The sequence below is a fragment of the Oreochromis niloticus genome, linkage group LG20 (assembly GCF_001858045.2).
Source record: "Oreochromis niloticus isolate F11D_XX linkage group LG20, O_niloticus_UMD_NMBU, whole genome shotgun sequence".
Taxonomy (NCBI): domain Eukaryota; kingdom Metazoa; phylum Chordata; class Actinopteri; order Cichliformes; family Cichlidae; genus Oreochromis; species Oreochromis niloticus.
In genome coordinates this window covers 23070202-23097408 of record NC_031984.2, presented here as the reverse complement: position 1 = coordinate 23097408, position 27207 = coordinate 23070202, and the positions used below count along the sequence as shown (strand labels likewise).

The following is a 27207-nucleotide window of genomic DNA, read 5'->3' as shown; positions in this document are numbered from 1 at the left end:
CAAAGTGGTGATTGCAGAGTAATAGCAGATTAAACCCAACCTGCACTAACTATTTTTTTTTTCTTTTTTTTGATCACATGGGGGCAGCGGACACAAGCTGTAAACACAGCGAGTCTGAAGCAAAAACGCTTTCCTCTTTCACACTTACAGGAAATGTGGCGCAGCAACATTTTTCATTACTGGTGTTGCTCTAATGTCCACCTGATGAATCTGAATCCAACATTTCCTTGTTTTCCTCTCAGTTTGGCTCCTCACCAACTGCTATCTGGCTCTTTATTGGCTAACCTTGAATGTCTGGCTTTTGGTTTTGTGTAGGAAATGTGTGTTTTTGTTTTTTTTGATTGTTTGTTTTGGAAAACACCTGAAATATGATTCACAGACCTGATGGGAGTAGAATGTGTAGATAATTCTCATTGAGTTCATTACCATGACCGACCACTATTACACACAAGTGCTCGTAGGATCCACTGTTAATAACCACCGCCTTAAATTTAATAAACAATGAAGGAAATTCAATAATATATTTAGATTGCACTACAGTGGAATACATCTTTCAGCAAAACAAACGCGGACCTCTTCACAGCAGCTCAGTGAAGAGCAGCACAGCTTAGTGTGGTTGTTGCAGACACTTAAGCCTTTCTGGGTTAATAAATAGATAAATAGTCACAGTTAAAGCACCAGCAGTGAGAATAATGCGATTTCAAGATGCTATATATAATTTCTTTTCCTGTAATCTTCACCACAAGCTGGAACTCAGGGCAATAAGACAAAAATGAGCTCTTATAGGTGCTGTAGAAGTACAAAAATCTATTGTGCCAAACATCTGTAACAGCAATTGTGTAAAACGTACGTAAAACATAAGCAAGTCTTTGTTAAGTTTCTGTAATTTTGCTGTTTTTTTTAAAGTTTATAACATGCTCTTAGTCATTATTTAGATATCATTTTCAGCTAGCATTTGAAAGTGCACCTGTACGTGATGCAGTCAGGCCTGTTGCCTCAGAAAATGCTGGCAGGCAACATGAGAATGTAAACACATCTGAACGCTTCAGTCCTCTTTAAATTAAAAGTGACTGTAAATACCAGGACTGGCATCCAAAATTCCAGATGATCGCTAAACATTTTTTTTTTTTCCACACAGGTTGAATGATACGCAACATGTCATAGTCAACTTTGGATACAGGTGAACACAAATTCCTCTTATCTTATGCTACCAAACGCCGTGTTAGCCTGGTTTCTCTGTATTCACATCCAGCTCAGGATGAAGACTTGATAGGTTAAAATATGTCTTAAAATATATGCAGTGCCCTCCTCATCTGGAAGCAATTACAGCTCCATGTCAGACTGCCCATCTGTAAGCAATGAGCAGGACTGCATGTCAAAGCCGCTGCAAAGATCTCTGAGTGGAACCAGGCACTCGTCCAGAGAGAAGCACTCATCAAATAAAAAATACAGCCTGGCCTAAACAATAATGAACCGGAAGTGCACATTCGTGATCTTGATCTAGAAGACATGAAAGGATGTTAGCAGAATCGTATAGACCTGATATATAGATATATACATATATCTATATATACATAAAGAAGCCATTATGGAATTTGTATCCAGTTTTGGTACCATGCCATTACAAATACACAGGGTCATTATGATGGAGTATTTCTACAGTTTTGGGCTGCAATGTGGATTTGATTTCAACTAACATTCCTATTGTTGATACTTTAAATCCAAAGCCATTGCTGAACTAAGCTGCATGATTTATCTGACTCGGGAGAATGACTGACAGCTCTGAGGAGCTCCTCCCTACAAGCTCTGCCTAACAGCACTGGACCTACTTAATCAGCCTAAATTGCAAAGTCGAGGCCCTTGTATTTGGTAATGTGGTGAAAACAGTGGCAAGTGAGAGCTAATTAGATTAACGGTAGTTTAACGAGCTGTTGGAGGGGCCCCCGCAGATTGGATTTTAATAAATAGTGGCAAAAGCATCTGCTATGCACTTCCTGGCTCTGCTGGCATCCTAATTGGCCCCAGTGGGTTGCTGTAGCTCAGCGCTACACAGTGCAATTTAAGAGGAGAAAAAGGCAAAAGAAAAAAAAGCTTATCTTCTGTCCAGGTAAGTCTGGGGAACGAAATAAAAAATATATCTGTATGATTGCGTGGCTTCACAAGCGAGGCTTTATCAGTGTTAATACAATGCTAATGCAGCTGCTCGACTTTTATCACCACATCCACAAAATGTCAAAGCAGGAAGAGAGTGTATCTGCAAGTCCAAATAGAGCAGATTTGAACATATTCATCTTTTCCTATTGTTTGTTTTCGAGATGATATGTTCCCATGATGAGGTCTTTGTAGAGGCAACAGCACAGAAAGGAAAAAACAATTAATCAAACATGAATGAGCGACCGTAGCAGGGTTATTTCCATAGCAACAGCCTGAGGGGACAACTTGAACCCTTTAATGTGAGCTGGTGATGTCTCTTTGTAAACATCTGCGCAGCGGGGGGAGAAAGCCAATGAGAGAGCCTGGCAACAGAGGCATCACAGGGCAGCAACCTCTTGGTATCAATCGAAGTTTCCATTATCTAGAGCTGAAAGGACCGAAAAGTGCTCTAAAACATTGCATTTGGAAGCATTTGGCGTTGATAAGTGTCTTTGTACTTGTGCTGTTAAATGCACAAAAACACCTAGGTGTTTGTTTCAGAAAAGCGTCTGGCTGATTAAAAGAAAATATCTTATGCAAATGACAAGAAAAGAGTGATGTTACAAGGAATGAGTTAATTCTTGTAGACATAATTCACCTGGTTTAGCTGCTTGAAGAATCACTTGGATGGTTATCAAAGCCATTTATACAAACAGACTTTCTCAAAGTTGTGCCTCTTACACCAGCCAGAAATCACAGTCATAATCTCTCTCATAATCTCTCTTTGCACCCTGTAAGTGGTGGCCTCCAGCTGTGACCAACAACAGGCACCGTACAAGTGCACAAACAGCTTTTATCAAGGGTTTGCTTTTTGGTGGCCGCAAAGGCACCAGACTAATTGTCATTTCACAATTCCCATTTAGAGCAGTGGGGAATTATCAAAGCAATCTGCCTTCTTTGTCCACTGGTGGAATTAAAATGCACAAACGCAGTCTTTGAATTTACAAAAGTAACAAGACTAACAAGAGTAATGCATGAAATGGAAAGAAAAAGAGAGCCTCGTGTTCTGAAAGTAACTTGATTGCAGTCTAAAAATGACTTGAGGACCATAAGTATACAGTAGCAGAATAGTAATTCAGTCAACCACAAAGCTCTCAGCTTGTAAAGGGGGTACGTGAACAGCCTATAGTTTTCAGCGGTTTATGCTTAAGTCAACAATCCTTCAACAAATCTTCAATCAGTTCTCAGTCAAATGCACAGAAGCAAAAATCACACGTTTTCAGAAGCAGCATAGTCAGTAACAGTGTTTAAAAGCTCTAGAAAAAGATATGAATAAGGAGTTTTTTCCACTCTCCCAGGGCTCAAACAACTCATCAGAGACCGGGCTAAATGCGGCGCACGACAGCGCGACTGCTGGCAGCGGCAGGTATCCGTAACCTTCTTACAAACACTCTCGTCCCAGACCTCATTGGTTCCCTGGGCGAGAGTAATGGCTTCTTTGCGCTGGGCTGCGCAGTGCTATTGTAGAATCACAGAGCGGTTAATTGAAACAAATGACTCTAATAATGGGACATTATCCCCACAGGCTGGCTTTGCGGTGGGCCTAATTAGCGTCGCGGTGGTGGCGGAGAGGACGAGTCACCACACTGATCCCCTCATAGGAAGGCCCTCTTTTAAGTGGCCAGCATGGGATTCTCTGACTTGCAACATGTAAGGGCGCCAGGCGGTAAACATAAACATGTTTAGTCAACCCTCGGGTCGCCCGAGGGCCCCACTGTGCCAGGTGCAGCTTTTTTCCCCGCGCTCTGCTAACTCTACCTTCCTGACTGAGCAAGCTCAAAAGGTTTATGATCATTTTTATTTATTTTATGATGATTAAACCCCCCAAAACACAGACTTTTCTCTCTTTATGATACACATTTAAATAAATATATCACTTTTTTTTCTCTTTAGACTGGATCGTTGACCGATTAATACATCGAACCTATTCGATTCCCAAGCACAACAGGTGAAAATCAACACAATCTCACATTTGCAGCATTTTTGCGTGATAACTGATTACGATTTCATAATTGCTCCACTTAATAATTTGTTGATTACGCTCCCCGATTAATCAACGAATCATTTCAGCAATTATTATGATTATTTACAATTTTTCACACCGTCGCATGGCATCGCGCTCGCCTTCGGAGTGCCAACGGCCTGTAACTAATGTGACAACACGGGACACTGTTTCCCAGACGTATTTTCATCACCGCCGAAATCTGTTTTAGCCATTACTAATTGTTTACTCTTGTACACGATGATCCTAGAAAGTCAGATATAATGCAGTGTTCAAATCTCTGTGACCAAGCTGTTTTAAATATTCATTAGTTGTAACAGTTGCCTAAGGTTATTTGAATTAGCGGCATGAATATTCATGAGCCCCGATGAATGTGCATTTGTTTTTAAAGCTCAATCCGTTAATGCCCGTCTTCATTACTCCATTTTGAACCCTGCATAATGAGCAGCGCAAAACAAAGCTTTACTTTTTTAAAAAGCCCGATTCTATTTTGAAGCCTACTTGTCTCGGTTTAAACGAAACGGGAATGCCCCACCAATTATCTTGCCGTCATTTCTTTTGACAGCTACAAGACACATTGTTCACCCCTGTTGTGGCGTGTAGCACTGAAGGGCATCTGTCTTTTTTTCTCTCTTTTTTCCTCTCTCATTTTTTTTTTTTTTTTTGGTGAAATAGAAAGCCGCAACAGAAAATATTTCTACTGTTCCAAAAGTGATTTATCTGGGAACGTCACCAAGATGTCATATCTATTCCAGTGAAAGGCAGCAGAGCAAGCGGGTCATATGAGATATGTCTTAAAAAACCTACGGTGGAAAAAAAAAAGATGGCTGTTTCGATTTAAAAGGAAAAAAAAATCCAGCTTCACTGAGCATGTCATGTCAAACCCAACTCCAAATACTGAGAAAATATTTTAGATAAATCTACTTAAATAACAGACAAAGGAAAGACTGACACCTTGCACTTCACCCTAAGTACTCAACAAACAGATTCTGCTATGAACACATTCTGTAAACTCACCATCTCTGAATATCTCAAATGTCTCAAACATGACCGTGTGCACAGTAGATTAACTCACTTTGATGTCTTCGATATCTCGATCGGTTCATCTTACATCCACGCGCTCTCGATAACCACAGCTGTCAATACGGTTTTTATGTCACTGCCTTAAAACAGTCGTGGCCTTTTCCGCAGCCATCCTTGTCGCAAATGCCAAGCGGTGCAAGTAAATTTCTTTCTCCAGATTAAACAAAATCAAATTAAGCCAAGCCAACCTAACCTTAGCTTACTTTTTTAATGTTTCTGGAAACAAAGGCAAACAAAGACACACGCACATATATCTATATATACACGCACATGGTCAACACACACCTATATACTGAGCACCCACATGCTGCACAAATAGTAGCAGGGTGCAAACACGATCTACTTATCATGTGAAGATACCTTCAACTGCATTCAAGTAAGACCTTTTATTGGATGCAATGCAACTTTAAATTAGTGCTTATGTTCCTTCAAGATTGGTGCATATGAACGTGAATGCTGAACTTGCTGTAGTTTTCTATGCACAAGTCACCAAAAACCAAGCAACCAACCAACCAGAACAACTCCGACTGACAACTTGTCCGTGATATCAACATCAACCTGTCAGCAGAGGGTTAAAACTGGCCTGTTAGTCACACATCGCTGTGCCAGAGATATTAAACTAGAACCACATATTTATCAAAGCTCTACACAATTCCTGGCTGGAGTCATGTGGCTGGATGTGTGTAAGAAACTTGTGAAATTGGCCACTGTTTTTTGGGGGGTTTTTTTGGGTGGCAGGGGTTTTCCTGCTCTGTAACTGGCCTCATTACACTGGTAATGAGACAGGGCCTCATGCTCTGTTTGAATATTTAAACACAGTGGCCCCCCCTCAAGGCTCCACGTTGGGGCCGCTGTGCAAACTCCTCCTCGACCTCTCATTACCGCCTCCCAGCGAGGGTCCCTCTTGCTTTTATTTTTTTATTTTTATTTTTTAAAGAGACTGACCTTGCCTGCAACCCCCCCGCCTCCCCAGCCCCTCCTTCTCCCCCTGCACCACTGTGCCATCAGCCAGACCTGAATGATCAGGGCGCTTGTTGAACACGAGACCCCTGGGTGCCACCTCTTCACCAAGTGCCGGGATGGCAGAAATGCTGGCAGCTGAGGATGAGACAGGGATTCTCCCTCAGCAATGAGCATTCGCACGACAGCATGTTACATTTCACAGTATCCAGTCATCCAAGACTTGGCTCGGTTCAGAGAAGCTGACAGACTAGGTCAGCGGTGTGAGGAGGAGTTTTGAGAATGTAGGAGCTTCGCTGATAGACAGCTCTGTCTTTTATAACAGCAGTGTTGATGCTGCTTCTTGTTGGAGTTCCTGTAAAAGGTGTAATTTTAAGTCTAAGAAATGGGTCAAAACTGGCAGTTGAGAACTGCTATGATGAACAACACGCAACCGCAGCAGAAAGGATCAACTTCTGGATTTCAACTAAGTGCTGGATTTGACAGATGAAAATAAAAATGGAAAAAAAAACCCCAAAACAAAACAAAAACATACATCAGTGTGTCACATGCACAAGCTCTGAAATCTGAAACATTCAATGCATCTATTTGACAGATTTTTTTTGTTCCCCCCATCCACTACACATCTCTTTGATTCACCAGCTACTGTAATAGTTCAGCTGCCTGTGGAATCACAATTAGATGGAAAAAAGAAATTTGTCTGACTAAAGGAAAAAAAAAAACAGGGCTTTGGAAGAGAAATGACTTCCGCGCGGTCAGAAAGCTCAAGATTATTAATACAGACTACAGCTACAAGGACAAACTGATGCAAAATTACTGTATGTGCCCATGCAGCGCGGTGATGGTCAATCCACTGCTCTCAATCCTGTAATGATTTAACTCTGTTTGCTGTAGGATCGATGTGAGCTGAAAAAGAGAATCCCAAAGCAGCGAGAAGTTTATAGAGCTTTAGCCTTAGGCTAAATGTTGTACAAAAAACAGCAACAACATCCCTCGAGATGAAGCGTATCTGTTGCTCCAGCTGAGCTTGTACTTGTAGGAGGTTTTAAATGTGCAGTGAAGGATAGCTGTTACTGAAGAGAAGCGTATCCTTAAGGTAATGCTGTCGACTTTTTATTTGCTTCGGCGGCGGTGGTGAAAGAAGGCTGTTGAATGATTAGCGTTTTCCCAGTTATCTCCTTCAATTTTGTGAGTTTATTGTAAGGCTTTTGTCAATACAATACAACAAAGGTAAAGGCTTGTCTCTTCATTGCTGCCCCTGGTTACACTGAGAGCTTATTTCTATCCACCCTTATTATTCTTTAAGCATGCAGCAGACATAAATTCAATCTTCCTTATTATACCTTTATCAGTATGAAATTAAGGTTAATTGACTTTGCTGGGGAAACATCAAATGAAACATCCCTAATGGAAGCAAAATGAAAATAACGTCATCTCCAATTGCGTTAAAATATTTCTCATATAGAGCCTACTTTCCTATTCCTCAGCCTCAGAAATAAGCTCCTCTTGTCCCAGGAGATAATAAATGAATTGAATCCCCCCCCCCCCCCCCCCCCCTTCCCATTCCAACCCCACCACCACCACCACCACCCCTCCTCCTTCTTCCTTATCGGTCATCTATTTTTCCAGAGTAAGCTATTACTTGCTGGGGTTGCTAGGCAACAAGAAATATTAATAGCAGCTATTATTAGCCAGCCTCTGCTAGAGTAGTACTAAAATGTGGAAGTGGGAAACATGAATGTGTTACATAAATCTCTGGACCTTTCACAGTGTGTGCAAGTCTCTGTTTGTGGGGTGATTTATTACAATGACGGTTCATTTATGAGAAAAGGGGGTGTGAAATAAGAAAATGGAACATTACCCTGAAGGGCTATTTGAAAATAAATAATTGCAAAGGTGAAACAAAAGCTGTTTAAGAGGCAGGTACTCCCTCTTTGTTTGCTTCGAAATTGTTGCCGGCCAAAAAAAAAAAAAAAGGGGGGGGTGGAGGCTTTATTGAACATACATGTGCACGGACGTAACATAAACTTTAAACGTGCTGTGCACACGCATTAGACGCAGGGTATGCGTTCTCACGTTAAAAGCTTAATCAACACTTTGTTTCGAGCGTTCACTCGCGCTAAAAAGCAGACAGACGTTCGAGCCGGCGGCATCGTCCTCCTGCACCCGAGCACATTCAGCAAAGTAGCCAGTGGATTGTGACCTAATCCTGAAGACTGGCTTTAATGGAGGCCTTAGCTACCACCCACGGAAAAAAATAAGAGTCTGCATCTTATGCGGTTTGATTCTGAAAATCACATAAGACCTGATTAACGGGGGATAAATGCCACGGATGCTCACATTAAAGCATAAATATTCATGACGGAGGCCACGGAGAAAAAAAAAAGTAATATTTATGTCAGATGAAAGTATATAACGCTGAATAATTCACCACGCGGGCCATCTATAATTCATTTGATTCGATCCTATGATTAAAGCATTTGAATGTGTTCGCCGGGGGTGTTTACATGTTCAGTCTGAAGCATGTTTAACACTGGAGAAAGTCCCTTTAACTGAGGGGAAGAATGGAGGTCCTCGGCGTCCTTTTGAAATAAAAAAGTAGCTGACAAGGGATCCCCTCCCTCCTCCCCTCCTCCCCCACCCACTCATCCTTACCCCTCTCCTTTTTGGATTTGCTGATTGTAACGAAAGAAAACGTGCAACAATGAGTTTCTCCATCCCTTCTTGGCTCGTTTTCGAGTCAATGAAATCTTTGACTTGCGCAGCTGTGCAGATATTAAAGAAGTTCTGCTGCAGTGGTCTCGGTGTTAAGGAAGCAGCAGCTCTCTGTATTTATGCTTAGACTTTGGCCTTGCTCGCTTCCTTGGCCTCGAACCAAGTTAATTATGACTCTAATAGAAGAATGCTTTCCCATTACGAAAAAACATGAGCAGCACGCAGAAGAGTTGGTTATTTTGTGGCCTTACAGTTTATATAAGTTTATATTGTTCGATGCAGCACATAAGATCTTAAAAGGACTAGAACATGTAAAACGAAATGCTCTCCATGCTGACTTGCTGGATATCTTCCAATCCTCCGACCACAAGGACTAATAGCCTGGCACAGCGCTTGACTTGCATGAGCAGAAAGGGCCACGGCTAAAAAGGTGGACAAAAAAAAAAATGTACTCACCGAGTGCATAGGCCCAGAGAGGAGGTGAGTTTCCTGACCCAGCATGTTGGACATCATGAGCGCGGGCAGCTCGGGGTAGGAGTAGGTGTTGAGCAAGCCATTGTGTGGCAGGGAGTGAAAGGGGTAACCTGACTCGTGCTCCATGAGGTGGAGCAAAGAAGGGTCGGCGTGGTTCGGCGGTGTGATGGGGGGGATCTCGTAGTCTTCGTCCCCAGCTCCTCCTCCTCCGCCACCACTGCCGCCTCTGCCCTGACTGGAGTAGCTCTGAAAAAGCAGAAGAAAAGCAATCTGTTTTTTAGAAGAGCATGAAGAGGAAAGGGCAAGACGGGATCGTTTACTTATTTTGGGAACAAAGTCGCAATAAGACTTTAGTTTCCCCCCCCCAAACACAAAGAAAAATGCAAGGACAGGTCTTGTCTATTGGCGATCCTTCCGCCCCGGAGCGCTTACGTACCTGCATGTCAAAGCAGTGTCATAGTTAGTTACAATATCAATAAAACCCTTTCAGTGCTATTAGAAAGCATTTGAATGGCAAAACAAACTTGAGTAATCATCCGGGGAAGGAAACAGCTAACAAAAGACGCTCCTGAGTAAATAAAAAGCTTCATAATTAGCTTTTAAATGCACCTGCTGATTTCTGTTGTTTCCATGTTGTTTGTGCAGACACTTCCAGACACCGCTGAACTGCGGCAGTCGATTCAGTGTGTTTTGCTGAAAATAAAATTAATTAGAAATGCAAATTTTTGTCGCACTTGCAAAAGTTAAAGAAATCATTCAACGCAAATGTACGCCGCAAATTAATTAGAGTTAGACAACAGATGTTGCACAGAATAATTCAGAAATCCTGACAGCTTTGAAGAAACAAACTGTCAGCCTGCACGCCTTTAAGATACAGTTAATCAAATTCATTACGTTGAAAAACGCCACTGACAGACAGTCACTTAGAGGCTATTTTATAAGCTTGTAATTATAATGCCAATCATATTTTTAGAAATGGAAGGAAAAAAACTGGACTAGTCAAACCTCAGAGTCATTGTGAAATGTATGCAGAATATACCAAATGACCCCAGCAGTTAAAACAGCACAGATTTTACGGCACTAATAAGGTGATACATGAGAAATGTCTTTTCCAGGGCCTATCTTGACATAATATTGCGCTGAGAAATATGGTTTTGTGCTCTCAAAAAGCATACAGAGGGTATTCACCAGGGAGTGAAAAGCAATTTTGTCAGAGGCAATCTGATGCCAACTCCCCTTTATAATGACTGAAGAAAATTAATCATCACAAATAATATTCCACTGTCAGCCATTCAAGAGCTTTTTAATAGAATTTTTATTATTCATGTCTCGTGGTACACATCAACTAGTCCGTTCTGCAACATTTCAGAAATCAATTCAATATCATCTTCGTGTAGGCTGTCATCTCGCCTGCCAGTGCAGCAATTCATCTTGCAAACAAATACTTTTAGCAAACAAATGGCAAGAAATGTTGAGGAACAGCTACAATGTCCCCACTAGCAGAACTGGTGCTTGAAGATAGGATAAAAGTCTCATAATGTGAACTATCATTAGGGAGAAAATAATAATAATAAAAGGGAGTATGTTTACCATCAGGGGATGATGTGCTATTTTCTCTTTCTCACAACACTCGCTCGCATTGTTTGGTGCTTGCTTAGAAATATTATCGCTGACAATTTCTTTTCCCATGATAAAAGTTGTGCAAATGTCTGTTCCTTGTCTAACATTTATTATTGTTGTCATTTTTTATTACGGTTAACAGACAAATGCTGCAGATTTAATTTACTAACAATACAAACAAAACTCACTTGACTACACACTGATCAGCGACAGCATTAAAGCTACAGACAGGTAAAGTGAATAAAACTGACCGTCTTGTTTCAATGCAATGCTCTGCTAAGAAACCTTGGGTCTTGGCATTCATGTGGATGTTACTGTGACATATATCACCCACCTCTAAGATTAAAAAAAACACACACCTAAGCTCAGCACCCCAGGGTAAAAGCCCTCCCTGCACAACAATCCCCAAAGTGTTGATCCAGCCTGCTCAGGACCCAACGTTGTGAGGATATGTGCAAACAAGCCCGATTCATGAGACCCCAGTGAGTCACAGCTGTTTCTGTTATTGCGCTAACCTTTATTTCACTGAAATTCCAGGATCTTTCTTAAAAAATAGTTCTTGACTAATTAAAAACTGGAGAGTGTGGAGCATAAACTTTTCTTTTTTTGGCTTTTGAAGTGCAGCGTTCAAGAAGAACTTTGAGAACAACAGGACTGCATCAAGAGATCAAACAGCAGTTTTTAGTGGACGAGCCGAACCCTTTGGTGGTCTATCAGGCCAAGGGCATGACCGAGAGCGTTCTTGTTGGTTTTCTGGTTTTCAACATTCATGAAGCTGAGCAGTGCGAATTCAACTCCCAGGGTCAGACTGCCAGTGTAGCCCCCACTTCTAAAATGACTCTAGCACCTTCCACCAGAGCCTAATGCATATGGAAGTTTTAATACTGATACCGATATTTGGTGATTTAAAAAGTCGATATTCTGATACATCAGCCGATATTTTTTTCTTTCTGATACACGAAACACAAACAGATTTACCTAATATTTATTACGCATAGTTATTTATTTACTTGTTTATGCTCTGGCCAACTCTACTTGGGGCAGCTGTATATACAGTAGTCTACAAGTTGGAAGATTGGTGGATCGATTTCTCAACTCCTCTGGTTCGCAGGCCGAAGTATCCTTGAGCAAGATACCGAATCCCAAGTTTCTCTTTATGTATCCATCGGAGTGTGTGAAAATGTTAGAAAGATATTAGGCATAGATAAAAGTGCTGTGTGGATGAATATGTGACTGGAACACTGACACTTCCAGTAGAAAGACACTATATGAGTACCTCTACATTTAACAACATGCAATGGTTTGTCCAACCATAACATGGTTGAAGGGTGTTTCTCCTGTGTCTTCATTATAATGTTTAATTTTTAATTTAACAGCTGTTATAAATACAATAATCTGCAAAATAGCTAATAGCAGCACACAAATAAATCAGTTAGCCTCCATTTTGTACTCCATATAGGATAATAATCTTTTGACTTATCGGTACATATACAGCACAATGGCAATGGTCTGAGCATCCAAGCACAAAACTAAGGCTGGAGAGGTCACTAGAGAACAGGTTCTGACATGATGTGACATCTAAGAAAGAGCAGCATGGTGTTGTGGTCATTACCGTTGTTGTCTCACAGAAAGAAAGTCCTGGGTTCAAATCCAGGAGGCCTTTCTGTTTGGAGTTTGCAAGTTTCCACTAAGCTTGGATTCTCTCCAGGTACTCTGGCTTTCATGCACAGTCCAAAAACATGGGTTTGGTTGATCAGTGATTCTAAATTGTCCATGGATATTAATGCCAGCATGAATGACCTTCTACCTTTGTGTCTAAACCCTGTGACAGACTGTCCAGGGTGTATGAGAGTTGAGACTGGCACCAGCCCCACCTCCGACCCTGAGCTGGGTAAGCAGAAGAAAATAGGTGGATGAACACCAAAGTAATGCAAAAAGTGCAAAAACCAAACAAAGTGTCATTAACCTGTTTACTGTTGTTATTGTCCAGCCCTACCAATGTATCATTAAAGTGTCTTCATGTAAGGATGGAATTTGAGGCTTGTTTGGTATTAATGAGTAGCTGTCATCCTCAAGCACCCCCCCAAAAGGTACATAAGAGGCATAGAGGTTAAACTATCCCCAATTAATTAAGTTTTAGAAAGAAATTCAATTTACTTTACCTCATCAGTAACAAAAATATCTACTGTATGATTGTCCATATCAGGATGAGTAATGTGCCAGACATCATACTAATACTGAATAGCCCGAATGATGCTGAATAGTTAATGCTGCTACTGTACGATCTTGCATTTGGAACATTTCTTCTTCGTAAGAAGAAACATTGCTGTTGTCATTTATACTGTACGCCTGTACCAAGATTTGAATTCTGTCAGGGCTATTTTATGACTGTGCCTTCCATTGCTTTTTAAATGTTTTTTTTCTTTACAGCTTCTTATGATGCCCTTGGAGATAAGACACAGGACAAGGACATCACAAGTTTAACATTTTCCAACATGGATAAATAATTCATAAATATACTGTCTTTCAGGACAAGGAGAGGAGTGGATAAAAGAGAGACGGGTCAAAAAGAAACACCAAATGTTGATTCAGCCATCTCTCTCTCTAACCTTCACCCTCCTCTGTAGAGGTGAAATTTCAGCAAATCCGTCATTTTTGAAGACAAGGACATTACTTTGGATTCTATTGGTTCTTTTCTAATCTAACTTTATTCTTTGAGTTAAACATGATGGTACCAAATCTCTTTTGTACATCACTTGTGACTTGACATCAAAACACCTATTTTTCACATTCTATAACTAAGTTCACAGATGCGACTTGTGGCTCTGAAGTACCTATCATCATGCTTAAACCACTCCTTGTTTTTTTTGGAAAACAACTAGAATTACTGCCTTGTGGTTGTATGCCTTCTCCAACCAGTTAAGTTGCAGTTTCCATTCATGTCGGTCCAGACTCTTATAATATATGTAGTGAACAGAGGCAGAATGAAACAATAATTCAAGCCAGCCATTTGACTCTATCCGTGGCCACTCTGTTCACACAAACCACCAGACCGCTAATGTTGGAGGTTAAACCTATCTGTTGATGTAACGGGTACCGGACTAGTTATAAATCTGGCCTCTACATTCATCTGGGAGGAAACTTATCCAGAATACAAAATGCAAAAAACTTCAAGCCTAACTGATGGTAGGTTTTATGGTCTGACTTTGAAAAGGTTTGCTATGGTTATGGGTACACCCACAGAAACTCACTAGGAATACAGCAGTCGTCCAGCACACACTCATAAACAGGGTGCGATTTATGAAAAAAAATGGGGGGTTTTTTCCCGTTACTAAAATAATTCAGGAACCAGAATGATTCTCTATATTCTGAAGCCTGTTAGAGTGTTTATTATTGCTGCCAGTGTAACATTAACAAAGTATTTAGGAGTTCAGATCTTAAATATTTATCCACAGCATTTATAAAACGTTGTAATGTAGTTTTTAAAAAATGAAATTAATTTGTACAGTGTTACATTTTCTTCTTTAGACATATGTGATCCAATTAAACATAACAATACAACCAGTTTAGCATGCCAGTATTAAATCTTTCTTCTACTTATCTTTTTCTGGACACTTGCTGCTTAAATTCAATATTTAATACAAGATAATATGATCCAGTTCTATTTTTAATAGGAAAAAAATGTTGCCAGTTGCAAATATTAAATAAATATTCCGCTATAGTAGATTCATACATATCAGCGTTAGAAAACAATGTGCTTTATTACATTTACTGAGATCAGGAGCAGACTTTTGGATTTGGAGAGGTAATGAATATATGAAAATGGCTTGTCTTTGTAACCTGCTCTACGGCATTTTGGACCTCAGGTTCTAATCCGTGAATGATGGTCAGGTTAAGATGAATCTTTTCACTCTAAAGTGCGGCTGATACCCTCTATTAGCTCATCCCAGGAGCTGCACCACTGCGAAGACAACAAACCATGCATGTAATATCTTCAGAGATAGCCTTCATAACTGCAAGTTGTCACAGACAACAACACCTTCCCATAGCTGCAAGCTGCACAACTCAAATTTGTATGAAGTTCTGATGGAGATTTGATTTGATTTGATTTGATATACCTTTATTAATCCCACAAGGGGAAATTTCATGTTAAGGCTGCCGACCTATTGCACGCAATGGCGGCGCCATCTTACCCATCCGACCATACATACATTACACAAACATCACATGGGGAAGACAGGTCAGAGGGGTATAACATGGAAAAGCACAACATGAGGAAAGATAAGGAGAAAAAAAAATAACTCCCCCCAGACTGAGCTCCAACAGGGAGATCAGGCTGACAGTACAAAAGGAATACGTCTAAAGGGTTTTTTTGTGAGTCTACGCATGCTCTGAGAATTCGGCTAACTTCTCTTTTAGTTAGCATTTGGTAGTTTTTATACTGAAACAACAGTGCTGAAGGGGCTCAATGGAAAGCTATAATCTAACAGATCCCTCCCTACAATAGCTCTCAAGGTCAAAGTGTTTTTTTTAATTTAATTTGATTCTTGCTTGTGCTGCAGACTGTTTCAAGATATCGCACTTCCCCCCTTTAGAGTTAGCTGAACAGTAATGAATTATTTTTTTTCAGCATAACAGTCACTACCTTATGCAATGTTTTTGAGTTTGCTTAGTTTATGCACACAGCAGATGCTGTTAAATTCTCAGTAGACTGGCACACAATCTCAACACTGAAAATTTCACTTTTATGTGTAAACTTGCAGGTTAAAAATTACGCAGCCAAACACAGTTCCAGTTTGTCAAGCAATCTTCAGTAATTAACTTATCGTTAAACATAAATGTGTTAGTTGGCTTAACTAAAAGTTTTCTTTACCCAAATGGCTGAGAAGAGGAGATGAAGTCATTAGCTCGGCGATGGAATCATTTGTAGGTGTTTAGTGGAAGACAGCTCTTGCGGGAACAATAACATGTTGATCAAAAACTGGAAAATGAAAATGTTGCACAGTATGCAGAGAGCCTGTCATGGCTGACAAGAGGTGAACTGTCCAAAGACAAGAGCGGCTTGTCTTGGATGGACTTTGCTATTAGCATTTTAGATGTCTTTCTTTTAATATTATCCACTTTCGGCAATTGAATGAATGAAATATCCAAGTTTAAGATCTTAACTGACAATGGTCAGTGGAAACCTTAATCATCAACACTTTGAGACTTGGATTCAAAATTACACCAAAAGTAAAAGTTAAAAATTGTGCATGTGTTCCTTTATTTTTATTTTTAACAGTACATACATACATTACAAAACTCGATAACTTTGAATGAGTATAAAGCGTCCTATGGAAAGTCATTCAGCCATATGCTTCTTTGTTAAAAATGACAGAGCAGCACGGTTTTGGTGACAAACAACAGCTGGCCATGCATATATAACGGCTTTCACGTCCACCCTGTGTGGTCGAGATAGACGGGTGGCAATGCTAAATCTTTAAAATTCACCTTCAAAGATGAAACTTGCAGCACTGAGAAAGGGCAGAAATCAAACTCATCATCAATGTGTGTTTGAGCTAAAGCGTGCCACACAAGTGAACATTACAGCGGCAGTCTGCGGGGTCTACAGAGGCTATCTGACCTGGCTTTTAAACGCCAAGGAACTCCATTTGGGTGATGTATCAAGAAAAGCAGACAGTGAAGTACAATAGAAGGAGAATGGAATAGCAGACCCACCAGGTTGACTGACAGAAAGAAAGAACTGGGATAAGTGAAGTGTGTGTGTGGGGGGCTATTTCACCGCGTCCAATAGTAGCTCAGGGTCATAGGCAGCGTCCGTCACTAAAGGACAGGTGGGCTGTGGTAAGCTTCAACCAATCGCTAAAGAGTGAGCTAACCTCCTCCCTGCTCCCCTATGCACTGGTAATTCTCTCAAATGTCACATCAAAATGGATCTCATTTAGGTGGGTAAAAAGGACCTGACTCTCCATTGCAGATGTGGGTGGACCTGTACTAGATTGTACGTGAACTCTAAAAACACGGCCGCAAAGGAAGTATTTTGAAAAGGTGTGAAAAAGGGCCATGCGCTGCACATTTATGTCAGTTCGATTTAAGGGAAAAAACAACTCAGTTAAAGATGAAGGGTGATCTTTGTACTGCAACAGAGAGAAGCAGAAAATTCTTTAATGTTTGGACCAGGGCTGCAGTTCTTTTTCTTCATTTTTTTTTCCTGACAAAGGGCACAATACAGTGGTCTCAGCCACATTTCCTATTCTTATTCATTAGAGCGAATTGTATAAATAAATAAAATATGTTGTCTCGTAGTCACTCATCTTCCCCTAGGGAACATGGAAGCCCCAGTAATCACATATGGCACAATAGCTTGCCCATAATCCCCTTTATTTTTATTTTCATGATGTCACTCTCTTTAAGCCCCTTGCTTTATGAGTCGCAAACGGAGTGGAGAGGGGAGAAGAGGAGGAGCACAGAGGAGAGGAAAAAGCAAGGGAGGGGTGAAAACAAATGATGTGGATCCCTCATTGTTCTTTCTCTATGCCCTCATTCCAGTCAGGGCAATAAGAGAACATTGTGATTTACTGTCAGTGAAGCGCAAGAGTGCATCAGAGAGAATCCACTGCGGCAGGGGCCATTAAAATAGATTTAACTTCCCACAGTATTAGGCCAGATGTCTACACTTCTATTATATTTCAATCAGCCATGACCTTGGTCTCCATATGATGAGAAAGATCACTAGGAGAAAAGGGAAGAGAGAGTGGAAATACATGCAGAAAACCAATAGAAATATCAAACTACTTAGTCCCACTAAATCCCTGTGCTCCGTTGTGCTGCATATACAGAGAGAGAGAGGGAGAGAGGCCGGGACCAAAATAGAGCCAAGGTTTCAAGTTCTCTTAAAAGAGTGTATGAATCATTGAGTGCACTCTTGCTGCTGATAAGTTGCTGTTTTCGGGGAGTGCTGCCTTTCTGCGGGGTATGTACTGTACTATTTGAGGGAGTACACTAAAAAGAGTGTGACAGTGGATCGTTTAGATGTGCTTTAAAGCCTCCGATATCAAAAGATGATAGATTAAACTCTTCATATTCCAACAATGAAAATGTTGACTTTCTCACATCACTTTGGACTCCTTTTCTGGAACCATTTGTCATCCTGTCATCTACTCTAGACTCTGTTTATCTTTTTTTATTATTATTCTGAATGAAAATATATATCACTTATATCCGAGGCATCCTTCCATCCATTTCAGTCCTATGACAGCAGAGTAGAGGTCACTGCCCATTCTATTTCAGAGAGCAATGGTAATTGGACTTATTGGCTGACATGTACTGACCTACATAAAGAACTAACAATTCCTGGTTCCAACTGTATCTTACAATCCCTCCTAGCATGGGTGTGGATGTTGTGAGGATGTTCCTCTGATGTTTCTCCAGCATTGTTTTCAGATATCGACGCCTCAGCGCTGGTTCATAGCTGTTTTCCGCCTGAATTCAGGATACTGAAATTGCACGCTCTCTTGAAATTTAAATACACGCCGCACAATATGTATCTCTACTTCGTTCTGCCGACCTTGCCAGCGGCTCTGTGCAGCTTTTAAAGAAGAAGTGAGATGCGTGTTGGCGTTTCCAGACCCTCAATTTTTATTTTTTCATCCTTTGTCTCAAATGTCCCCCTGTTTTTCATCTTGCTGGGGAAGAACACAAGGATGGACGATAGAAAGACTGAAGTATAGGGGGGAAGCTTGGTGGGGGAGAGTGAGCGTTGCGAAGTGAGAAGAGTTTGCAGTCATGGTGGTGGGGGTATAATGGTGCACTGTGAGTCACTATTAAGTAACGGTGCCTTTTCACATCAGCATCGCCCACATTGGGTGTTCGGTGCCAGGGTGTACTGAGGTATCTCTGACTCAGAGAGAAAGGAGGAGAGAGAGAGAGAGAGATATAGAGGTAGAGAAAATAGAGCGAGGGAGCACTGGTTCTATACAGAGCAAACAACATCTGGAGCTCGACTGACCGATTGACAAAATATCATCATGTTAGATGTTTTTAAGAGAGCTATCCCCTTTTTTAATCTGGGAGAATACTGGAAATAAAATCTGGCAGCACCTCAGACTCAAAGCTCAATTAACTAATTGTTAAGATATAGTTCATTTATTTAACGTGATAATTACGGTTATTTTAAAAAAATGTTGTTAATGGGGGTTATGTGCCAGACTACTTTTGATTTCATTTGAAAAAGCTAGACTTAGTGTCTGGCTTCACATTTACTCAGCAGAAGTTATAACGGTATCAGTCTTCCCATCTGACTCTAGCCAAGAAAGTGAATGAGCACATTTGCTAAAATGTTAATCCTTTAAGCTCTCTCAGAGAAGCGATATGCATACTTCCTAGCAAGCAATGCATTTGGACTAATTTCACTCAGAAAGCCTTCCTTTGTTACTTGATGAGGTTTTGCTATTCATCATTTATACATTTATGTCAGATAATTTCCATCTTCTCCCTGATCAAAATGAAGAAATGTCCACTTTAACCGTTCCCCACACTCTGTCCTTTTACGGTACTTCAAATACTTCTTTTATTGGTCAGCGCTGATCCTGATGTGAATGTAGCTGCTGGCAATACAGCAAAAACTGCAAGTGTGCATTTTATGAGTAAGGCTAAAATGTATCCGCAAGAATAAAATCCACATATCAGACACCAAACCTCATATACATTAATATGAAAGAGAAGGTTTTAAACGGGACTATAAGTAGTCCTGTAAAAAACTAGGTACACCCCACGATTCAGTGGGTTGTAGAAACGCGTTTAGCAGCAATAACTTGAACTAATTGTTTTCTGTAAGACTTTATCACAGTCACACCTTTGTGGAGGAATTTTGGCCCACTGCTCTTTACACCGTATCTTAGTTGTATTGAGGTTTACAGGTGTTAGTTTATGCACAGCTTTCTTTATCTATTCAGTCATTCTGTTGCAGATTTGCTGCTGCGCTTGCTATCATTGTCCTATTGCATGACCCAGTTTCAGCAAAGCCTCAGGTGTCAGACAGATGGCCTCACATTTGACTTGAGAATAATTTGGTATACAGAGCAATTCATGGTTGACACATTAACTGTAAAATGCCCCAGTCCAATGACTGCAATGCAAGCCCAAATCATCACCCCTCCACCACCATGCTTGACAGTTTGCGTGAGGTATTTGTGCTAATACGGTGTCTTTCCCAAACGGGGAGCTGTGAACTCTGGTCAAACACCTTCACTTTGGTCTCTTCTGCCAAAAGGGTGTTGTTCCATAAGTCTCGTGATTTGTTCAGATTCAAATCTAAGCCATGCTGTGATTTTTTTTTTTTTACAGACAAGACGCTTTCTCCTGGCAAACCTTCCAAACAAGCCATACCTGTTCTGTTTTTTTCCAAATGTATTGAATTTTATCGTTTAACATGATAACTGCAGCATTGCTTGCTGATTATCAATTAATCAAGTGAATTTGATTTCAACATCTGGCTGCTACTTACTTTCTCACTTTAGATGAAAGCAGTAAGGGTGTACTTAGTCATCAACAGGATTGCATAGAGTCCTGTCAAAACGTTCTTTTTCACATAACTGTTAAAGTTATTCATGCACTAAACTTATGTTCTGTGCTTAGTTAAATTTACTCATTTGATTGACTTTTGCATTACAAGTAATAAACAAATGTAGAATTTAACTTAAGTTTTAAGGTAGACAAAGCACTTTTATTTTTTAAAGAAAATTCATTTCTCTAAAAAAGAAAAGTGGTTTGAAATGCGATGTATAATAACTCTGCCAAAGTGCTTTAACAAAATCCTTATTGACCAAACCATGAAGCCAACAAATCTTCACGGAGCTGAACTGAAGTGAATCCAAAGCGACTGTGGACATACCAGTTTGTGCATATGAAGCTTAGTCAAGTCCACATGTGTGAAAGCAATACAGTTTCGGGAGAAAGGCGCTGGGTGGAGTGGCAGACTTAAGAAATATACAAAAATAAACAGACTGAACTATAGCCTGAAAAAGAAGGATGAAGAGAAAAAGAGCGAGTCTGCATCCAACAAGTTAGATTTCTATTCTGATCTCGACCATCAGCCACTGTTCTCTTAAAGTCAGCTAAATCAATAGAGACGCGCAGCTCAGCGAGACACCTTGAAGCCAAAAACGCAGTGGCATAAACAGGCTGAAACTTGCTGCTTCTCCAAGGACTAGTGGCCCCAAAGCTTTGTCTTTTGCAATGGGATACAATGCAACAAGTATGGGGGGGCATTCAACCCCATGCCACTGGCTCATTTTTTCCTTCTCTAATATTTCTCTAAATAAATTTTCCTTCCTTATCTTTAGATTTTGGCTTCATCTTCAGCATGCACGTATACACACATGGACTTCTTCACACAGACTCTTATTACACTTTAGGGCGAGGGGAGGTGTGCAAAAAATCTAGAGAAATATACATGAACGTAAAAGTCAGTGAAATCCTGCAGACTGATCGGGCTGATATGAATCCAAATCAAGAGCACTTCTCTTTATACAAAATTAGAATTTGTGTTGGCGTGGGTGAAGGAAGCCATTTTGGTTTGGCTGTGATCGTTCCCATGCCGCTGTTACAGTGCTGCAAAAATATACAGTGCAACCAGCATTATTTTACATATACACGGCTGATATTAGCACGCTGCCATTTTCATTATATTATTAAGACTGAAATTCGACAGTTTTTCTTTCTGAGTTGGGGTTTATTTTGCCTCCAGCAGAGATTGTCATATTTTTGTCACTTTCAGTTAACACAGAAGTTGCAGTAATTATTGTTCAAAACAACACTTTCACATTTCTGGGAAGGAAAAAAAGTGCTGATTTAGGAATTTCTGTAAACAATATTAACTTTTTCTTTTTTTTTTTAACCCCAGTCAGAAAATTGGCTGATTGGCTCATTGTTTTTATAGCTGGGGAGTTAGCAGTCAATAAGCGCACACTAGATGTCCGTATGTTTAACTAAAAGAAAAAAAGAAGAAGAAATGTGACATATGGCACGCTGGAGGTCTGGAGCCAGGAAAGTGATTTAAAACTCCTTATTGCTTATACAAACATGTTTTAGTTAATTGGTATAATTGAGATATTTCATAATCTTTATTTCTACAAACTATCGACTTAGCTTTGTGTGTGTGGGCAGATACAAGCAAAGCCAGTAAACATAATAACCCACCCACACTTTTGCTTATAAGCTGAAATCGCAACAGGAAAAACCACATGGAAAATATTAATGTCATCAAACTGCCCATGTGTGCAGTATGCATGCATATTTTGTACAGAGCGCATACAGTATTTAAAGCCTTGAAAACATCTTGCTTGAGTGGACTGTGTCCAGGCATACAGTGAGCTGCCCCATCATAACTGTTTCTGATTTGTGGTTTTCACTTTTAAAAAAGCACAGAGATGTTATATGTAATGCAATCTTCTGGCCGTGTTGGACTTTTACCTCAGTGTGTACGCAGTGGAAGACCCCAGACATGCAAACAAAGGAGTCTCTGTTCTGGCTACATGCACCTTTTTCACAGGCGCACATCATGTAAAGGCTTGGCTGGGTATCTTACTGCAGTGTTAAAACCGGCATTAAAGCTTATGGGCTTCTTTCACAAAAAGCTTTACCAATTGTTAGGGTAGAGTATTTCTGAGCATTGTCCACAAGACCAAAGAATATCAGTCTCTACTGTGCTATTCACACAGAATAAACAGAAAAGAAGTAACAGGAAGCCCATATTTTTTTACACTCACAAATGGGGATTGCTTAAATCTTAGAAAGTAGGGAAAGCATTTTAAAAAGTTATATACTCCTTATGATTGGTGATTATTGTTTACGAATATACTGAATATATTTATTCTGGGTTTCTTTATTACACAGTAATCACCGCTACAACCCGACGCAGAAAATCATATATATTTATCATATATATACTTGAATCTTTAATTTGCCTGATTTCACTTCAAAAGAAAACCACATGTAACAAACCGCCGCACAGCTAATGCATAAGCGTCAATTGGGAAATGATTGACTTGTATACACAGCGAGCGGTTAGAACGAATTTTGCAAAAAGAAAATGCAGACGCATTCCCTGCATGTTATGGCTTTGAAGAAATACATGGGTTAACCTCTTCTGAAATGTCAGTGTACGAATAAAATACTACACAACTCAGCTAAAATATAATGATTTGGACAGCCCTCGCAAAATTGTTAAGGGAAGCTTTTATGTAGTTAGACTAAAGAAAACTTCCCTATTGAAAAATGCCAGTCAGGTAGTTCTCAGCAGGGGTTCATTTTTATCATTATTTTTGTTATTAGTAAGAAAATAGCCCCTAAAAAAGCTCAATGTATCATGTTTTTAGTGCTTGTATTACTTGATCATCAATCCAAGACCTAAAGATATTAGCTATTAGGTGACAAAAGCAGCAAATATTTAACACTAATACGGGAGTTAAGTAGTGGATGGTTGTTTAAAAAAAAGAGAGAGTGCAAGGGAGAGAGAAAATTCACACAATGGTCACACCTTTATTGTTTTTTTAGCATAATATAGTATATTAAATGTGCTAAAAAACCCTTTGCAACCATTAGCTCCTGAGCAAAAGGTGCACATCCTCTTTGAAATCTCACGTTTAATGTTCTCTATTAAAGGATCAGGCACCAAACAGTGAACTCTGTGTTCAGAGTGCTATTCAGAACTGGTGTGTAAGAGTCTATTTGACAGCACCGACAGAGCTGCAACTGACATGTTTTGAAAAGCCCAAATTGCCTTATCCACTAAGAAGGTATTTGTTGACACAACACTGCAGACCTGGAGTGGGTGTTGGTGATTGACATATGACCGCTGCAGCTGGGAAACTACAAAGCTGGACATTTATCCCAATTAGCACAAGCAAATGCATATAAGTGACATAATTAGGGCAGATTTGGAAATGCAGCTAACAGCGATGGACGTCGTGGTCTCCGATGTGTGCTGTAAGTAGACAATAAGCTGTTAAAGCTCCTGCTCGACCTCTCACTATAGTTACTCAATCCCAACATCAAAGGAAAGACAATCTTAGGGCTATAGGATGATGGCGTGTGAATGCATGTGTGAGGGGTTTTTATGGGAACATGTGTGTACGGGTTTATGGGTATATATGTGGGTGTGTTTAAGAGCACGTACATATGTTCTTGTTCATCAAAAGGCCCAATTTAAATGTTACATCGTGAGACTAAGCACATTTTTAGAAAGTGAGGGCATTTTGCCGGATCTTTACTTCTTCAAAGCGCTGTCAGAGTAGAGGCATGTTTTGAGAGGGGTTGGTGTATAATTAGATTAACTTTTAAAGGGTCAGTTACACAATTTACAAAACAAGATTAGAAAAAAATTAAAAGCAAACTTTGAAAAACAGATTAAAGCACCAATCTTAGATGATCTGGAATACCCAGGAAAAAGTTTTTATATCTATCTTGAACATTTAGGCAAAGAAAGATCTGCATTCACTCATCTGTCCGTTTTCCCAGGTGTTTGGCTGCTAGTCTGTTCTTCACATCGCTTCCCCTTTCCCGTGTTGTAAAACTCAATGCTGACATCACTGCTCTAGTCCAATCATCTTTTCGCCCGCCTTCTCCAAATCAATCTGCCTCCACTCTGCGTACTATAAATCGCACTGCTCATCTTTTATTATCCCATGTGGACTCTTTTGTGCACCCACTCCTCCACCTCAAGCAAATCAGTCAGTGCTCCATTTGTATCTTCAACACCATCATCAGCTAGACTCTGGTGGGGTCCTGTCCAAGTTTCTATTGCTGGATTCCATTCTGCTGTGATGGGCCATCAGAGACTAATCGCCAAATTTGATAGTTGTATATCTTCTAATGATCTCTCCTTATTGAATTATGGTTTTTTTTATCAACTTTGTTTTTGGGAGGAGGATGTAGGTTACATCTCAAAGTCTGAACAGAGAAATCATAAATCATGTCCATGGGCATGCTGCATCATGAGCTTGGCAAAAATGGGCGGGTCTCCCCTGAAATAATTGCAGACAAGCTGGTTTTTATTTCTGATGGAATTTTCAGATTTTCAATTATTAGACCTCATTGTGCCTTCCTCTTTTTAAAAATCTGGGAAAATGCCTCTCTGCATCATACAGGAATAGAAAATGACTGTTACGCTGATCCTTATGGGGGCAGCGCATTATGTCAGTGTGCTTTCACAGTTACCGGCGCTATGCCCATATTAGAAAGTGCACGATTTTCACACGGCTGAAACTACACAGCTTCTTGCACGTGAGCTTATAACTTGTGAATTACTTTGTGTCAGAAAACGTGTCACTTCCTTTTACAGTAAATGAGTATGTTTATATGAAACAGTGTGTGCCTGTGCGTGTCTGTGTGTGATTGAAGGTGTGTATGGCTCCTGCTGTCCTTGGCCTGACTTATTTGGAAAAGCGCTAATTGACGTGGAGCTTCCACCTCATCGTGTTTTGTCAGGACATGAAGACCTTGCTGCTGGATCAACAAATCCTGGAGCTCTGACTTCTGCCATATGTCCAAGCCATGTGTTCCCATCTACCAGCTGGGAGCACTCAGCACCGATCCTGTCTTATTCACTGAGTCTATGTGCGACTGGGACCATGACGCTCCAGAGTGGGACCAGAGATCCAACTAGCTTGCAACTGTAAACTATTACTGCTGGTTTAGCCATAATTGTCTGGTTCAGTGGGCTGAAACTGTGAGGACAGATGGATTAATCCATCTGATGTTAAATAGATATAAAAATTTTAACTTTTAACTAGAATCAAACCTTCCGATCATATATTTAACATTTAAATCTGATCTGAAACCTTGTGAAACACACTGACTGTCACATCAAATGATGAAAACATTTCTGATGCAGGCCTATGAGAAAGAAACTGGTGGACATAGTCATTTTTTTATTAATGTTCAGAATTTCCACAGAGACAAAAGCATAACTTGGAAATGTGCCCACATCAGTGGCGGTAAAAAGGCGACACATCACTTTTGACTTGTGTTTTCCTCTCATGCTAACCACATGGTTTGTTTGTCCATTTTCCACTTTTCTTCACTGGAAAATGTGTACATTTCACATTTTCCAGTCTACACCCAAACATAACAATCCATAAACTCTTCTTGTTAAAGGGTGACATCAGCTTACTCAGACATTTATTTATTTAAGTCTGCAGGGCTTACAGGAAAAGACGTGGGCGATCTTACCTGGTTTGGTGACCGAAACTCTTGGTTATTGTCATTCATGTACATGTTGTCACCATCAAACTGTGAACAGAAAAAAGAAATAAACATTGTATGTAAGAAGAGGCTTTTTTTTAAAAAGAAGGGTGGTGGGTCTGTGAAAGAGGTACTAAAGAGGAAAAGCTCTTTACGGGTGGCCTGAAGTGTGAGACTAATGACTTTGTCACTTTGGTTAAACCTCGTGGTGGCATGGCAGCATGGGTAATTACTGTTTCGTCAGCGGGCCGGTAATTAGGCTACATGAGCAAAGTGACGAGAGATGGGCTTTTCCCTCTGGGCTGTGCTGTGTGTGTGCGAGAAAGAATGAGTGCGGGTGAATCTGTGAGTGCTTACAGTAGTAAAGTGCGCCTGGCTTAGAGGGTTGCACATGTGTGTCGGTGCGTGTGTGTGTGTAGCACAATGAGGGCATGCTTCGTCTTTAGATTTGAGCTAATCAGGCAATGAAGGATCGCTTGCTGCAGGTGCCAAAACATTGCTTGTCATGGGGTTAGGACTTGCATAACGACAAATTACTTTTGACCCACGGGGGTGCTGGGAAGCAACACTGGGTCACCAGTTGTTTCATGCAACATGCTAGCCTTCATGTCTAGCATGTTACTGAGCTAAATCCCTTAAGAATTCCCCATCGAGATCAACTGCGAGTGCGCTACGAATAAAGAAAAAAACCACAGACGGATTCTGTTTTTAGCTCAAGCGGAAATGAGATTCAGCCGCCACAAACGACTCGGTAACGGAACCTGTGTGGTGCCAAGGTGACTGAGAAGCTGTGACCACGTTAAGATGAGCAGCGTTGGTAAATGCTCTTGGCTTCCAAAGGCATCAAGGTTTGTCACCACGCACTTGCGGCAAATAGAAAAAACCTTGACTGGAGCGGGTAATGTTGCACGTGAACA

The 27207-nt window shown here is 40.4% G+C and overlaps 1 protein-coding gene across 3 annotated transcripts in view; it reads right to left on the bottom strand.

Annotated features, from left to right (window-relative positions):
- LOC100697510 (TOX high mobility group box family member 2) overlaps positions 1–27207 on the bottom strand; it is an 81082-nt gene that overhangs the window by 14086 nt on the left and 39789 nt on the right. For all 3 annotated transcript variants that reach the window (XM_005478254.4, XM_003444796.5, XM_005478255.4), the window contains 2 exons: positions 26279–26338; positions 9410–9673 (listed from right to left, as the gene is read on the bottom strand). In XM_005478254.4, the coding sequence (XP_005478311.1) occupies positions 9410–9673; positions 26279–26338 (324 nt within the window). The remainder of the gene's footprint in view (positions 1–9409; positions 9674–26278; positions 26339–27207) is intronic.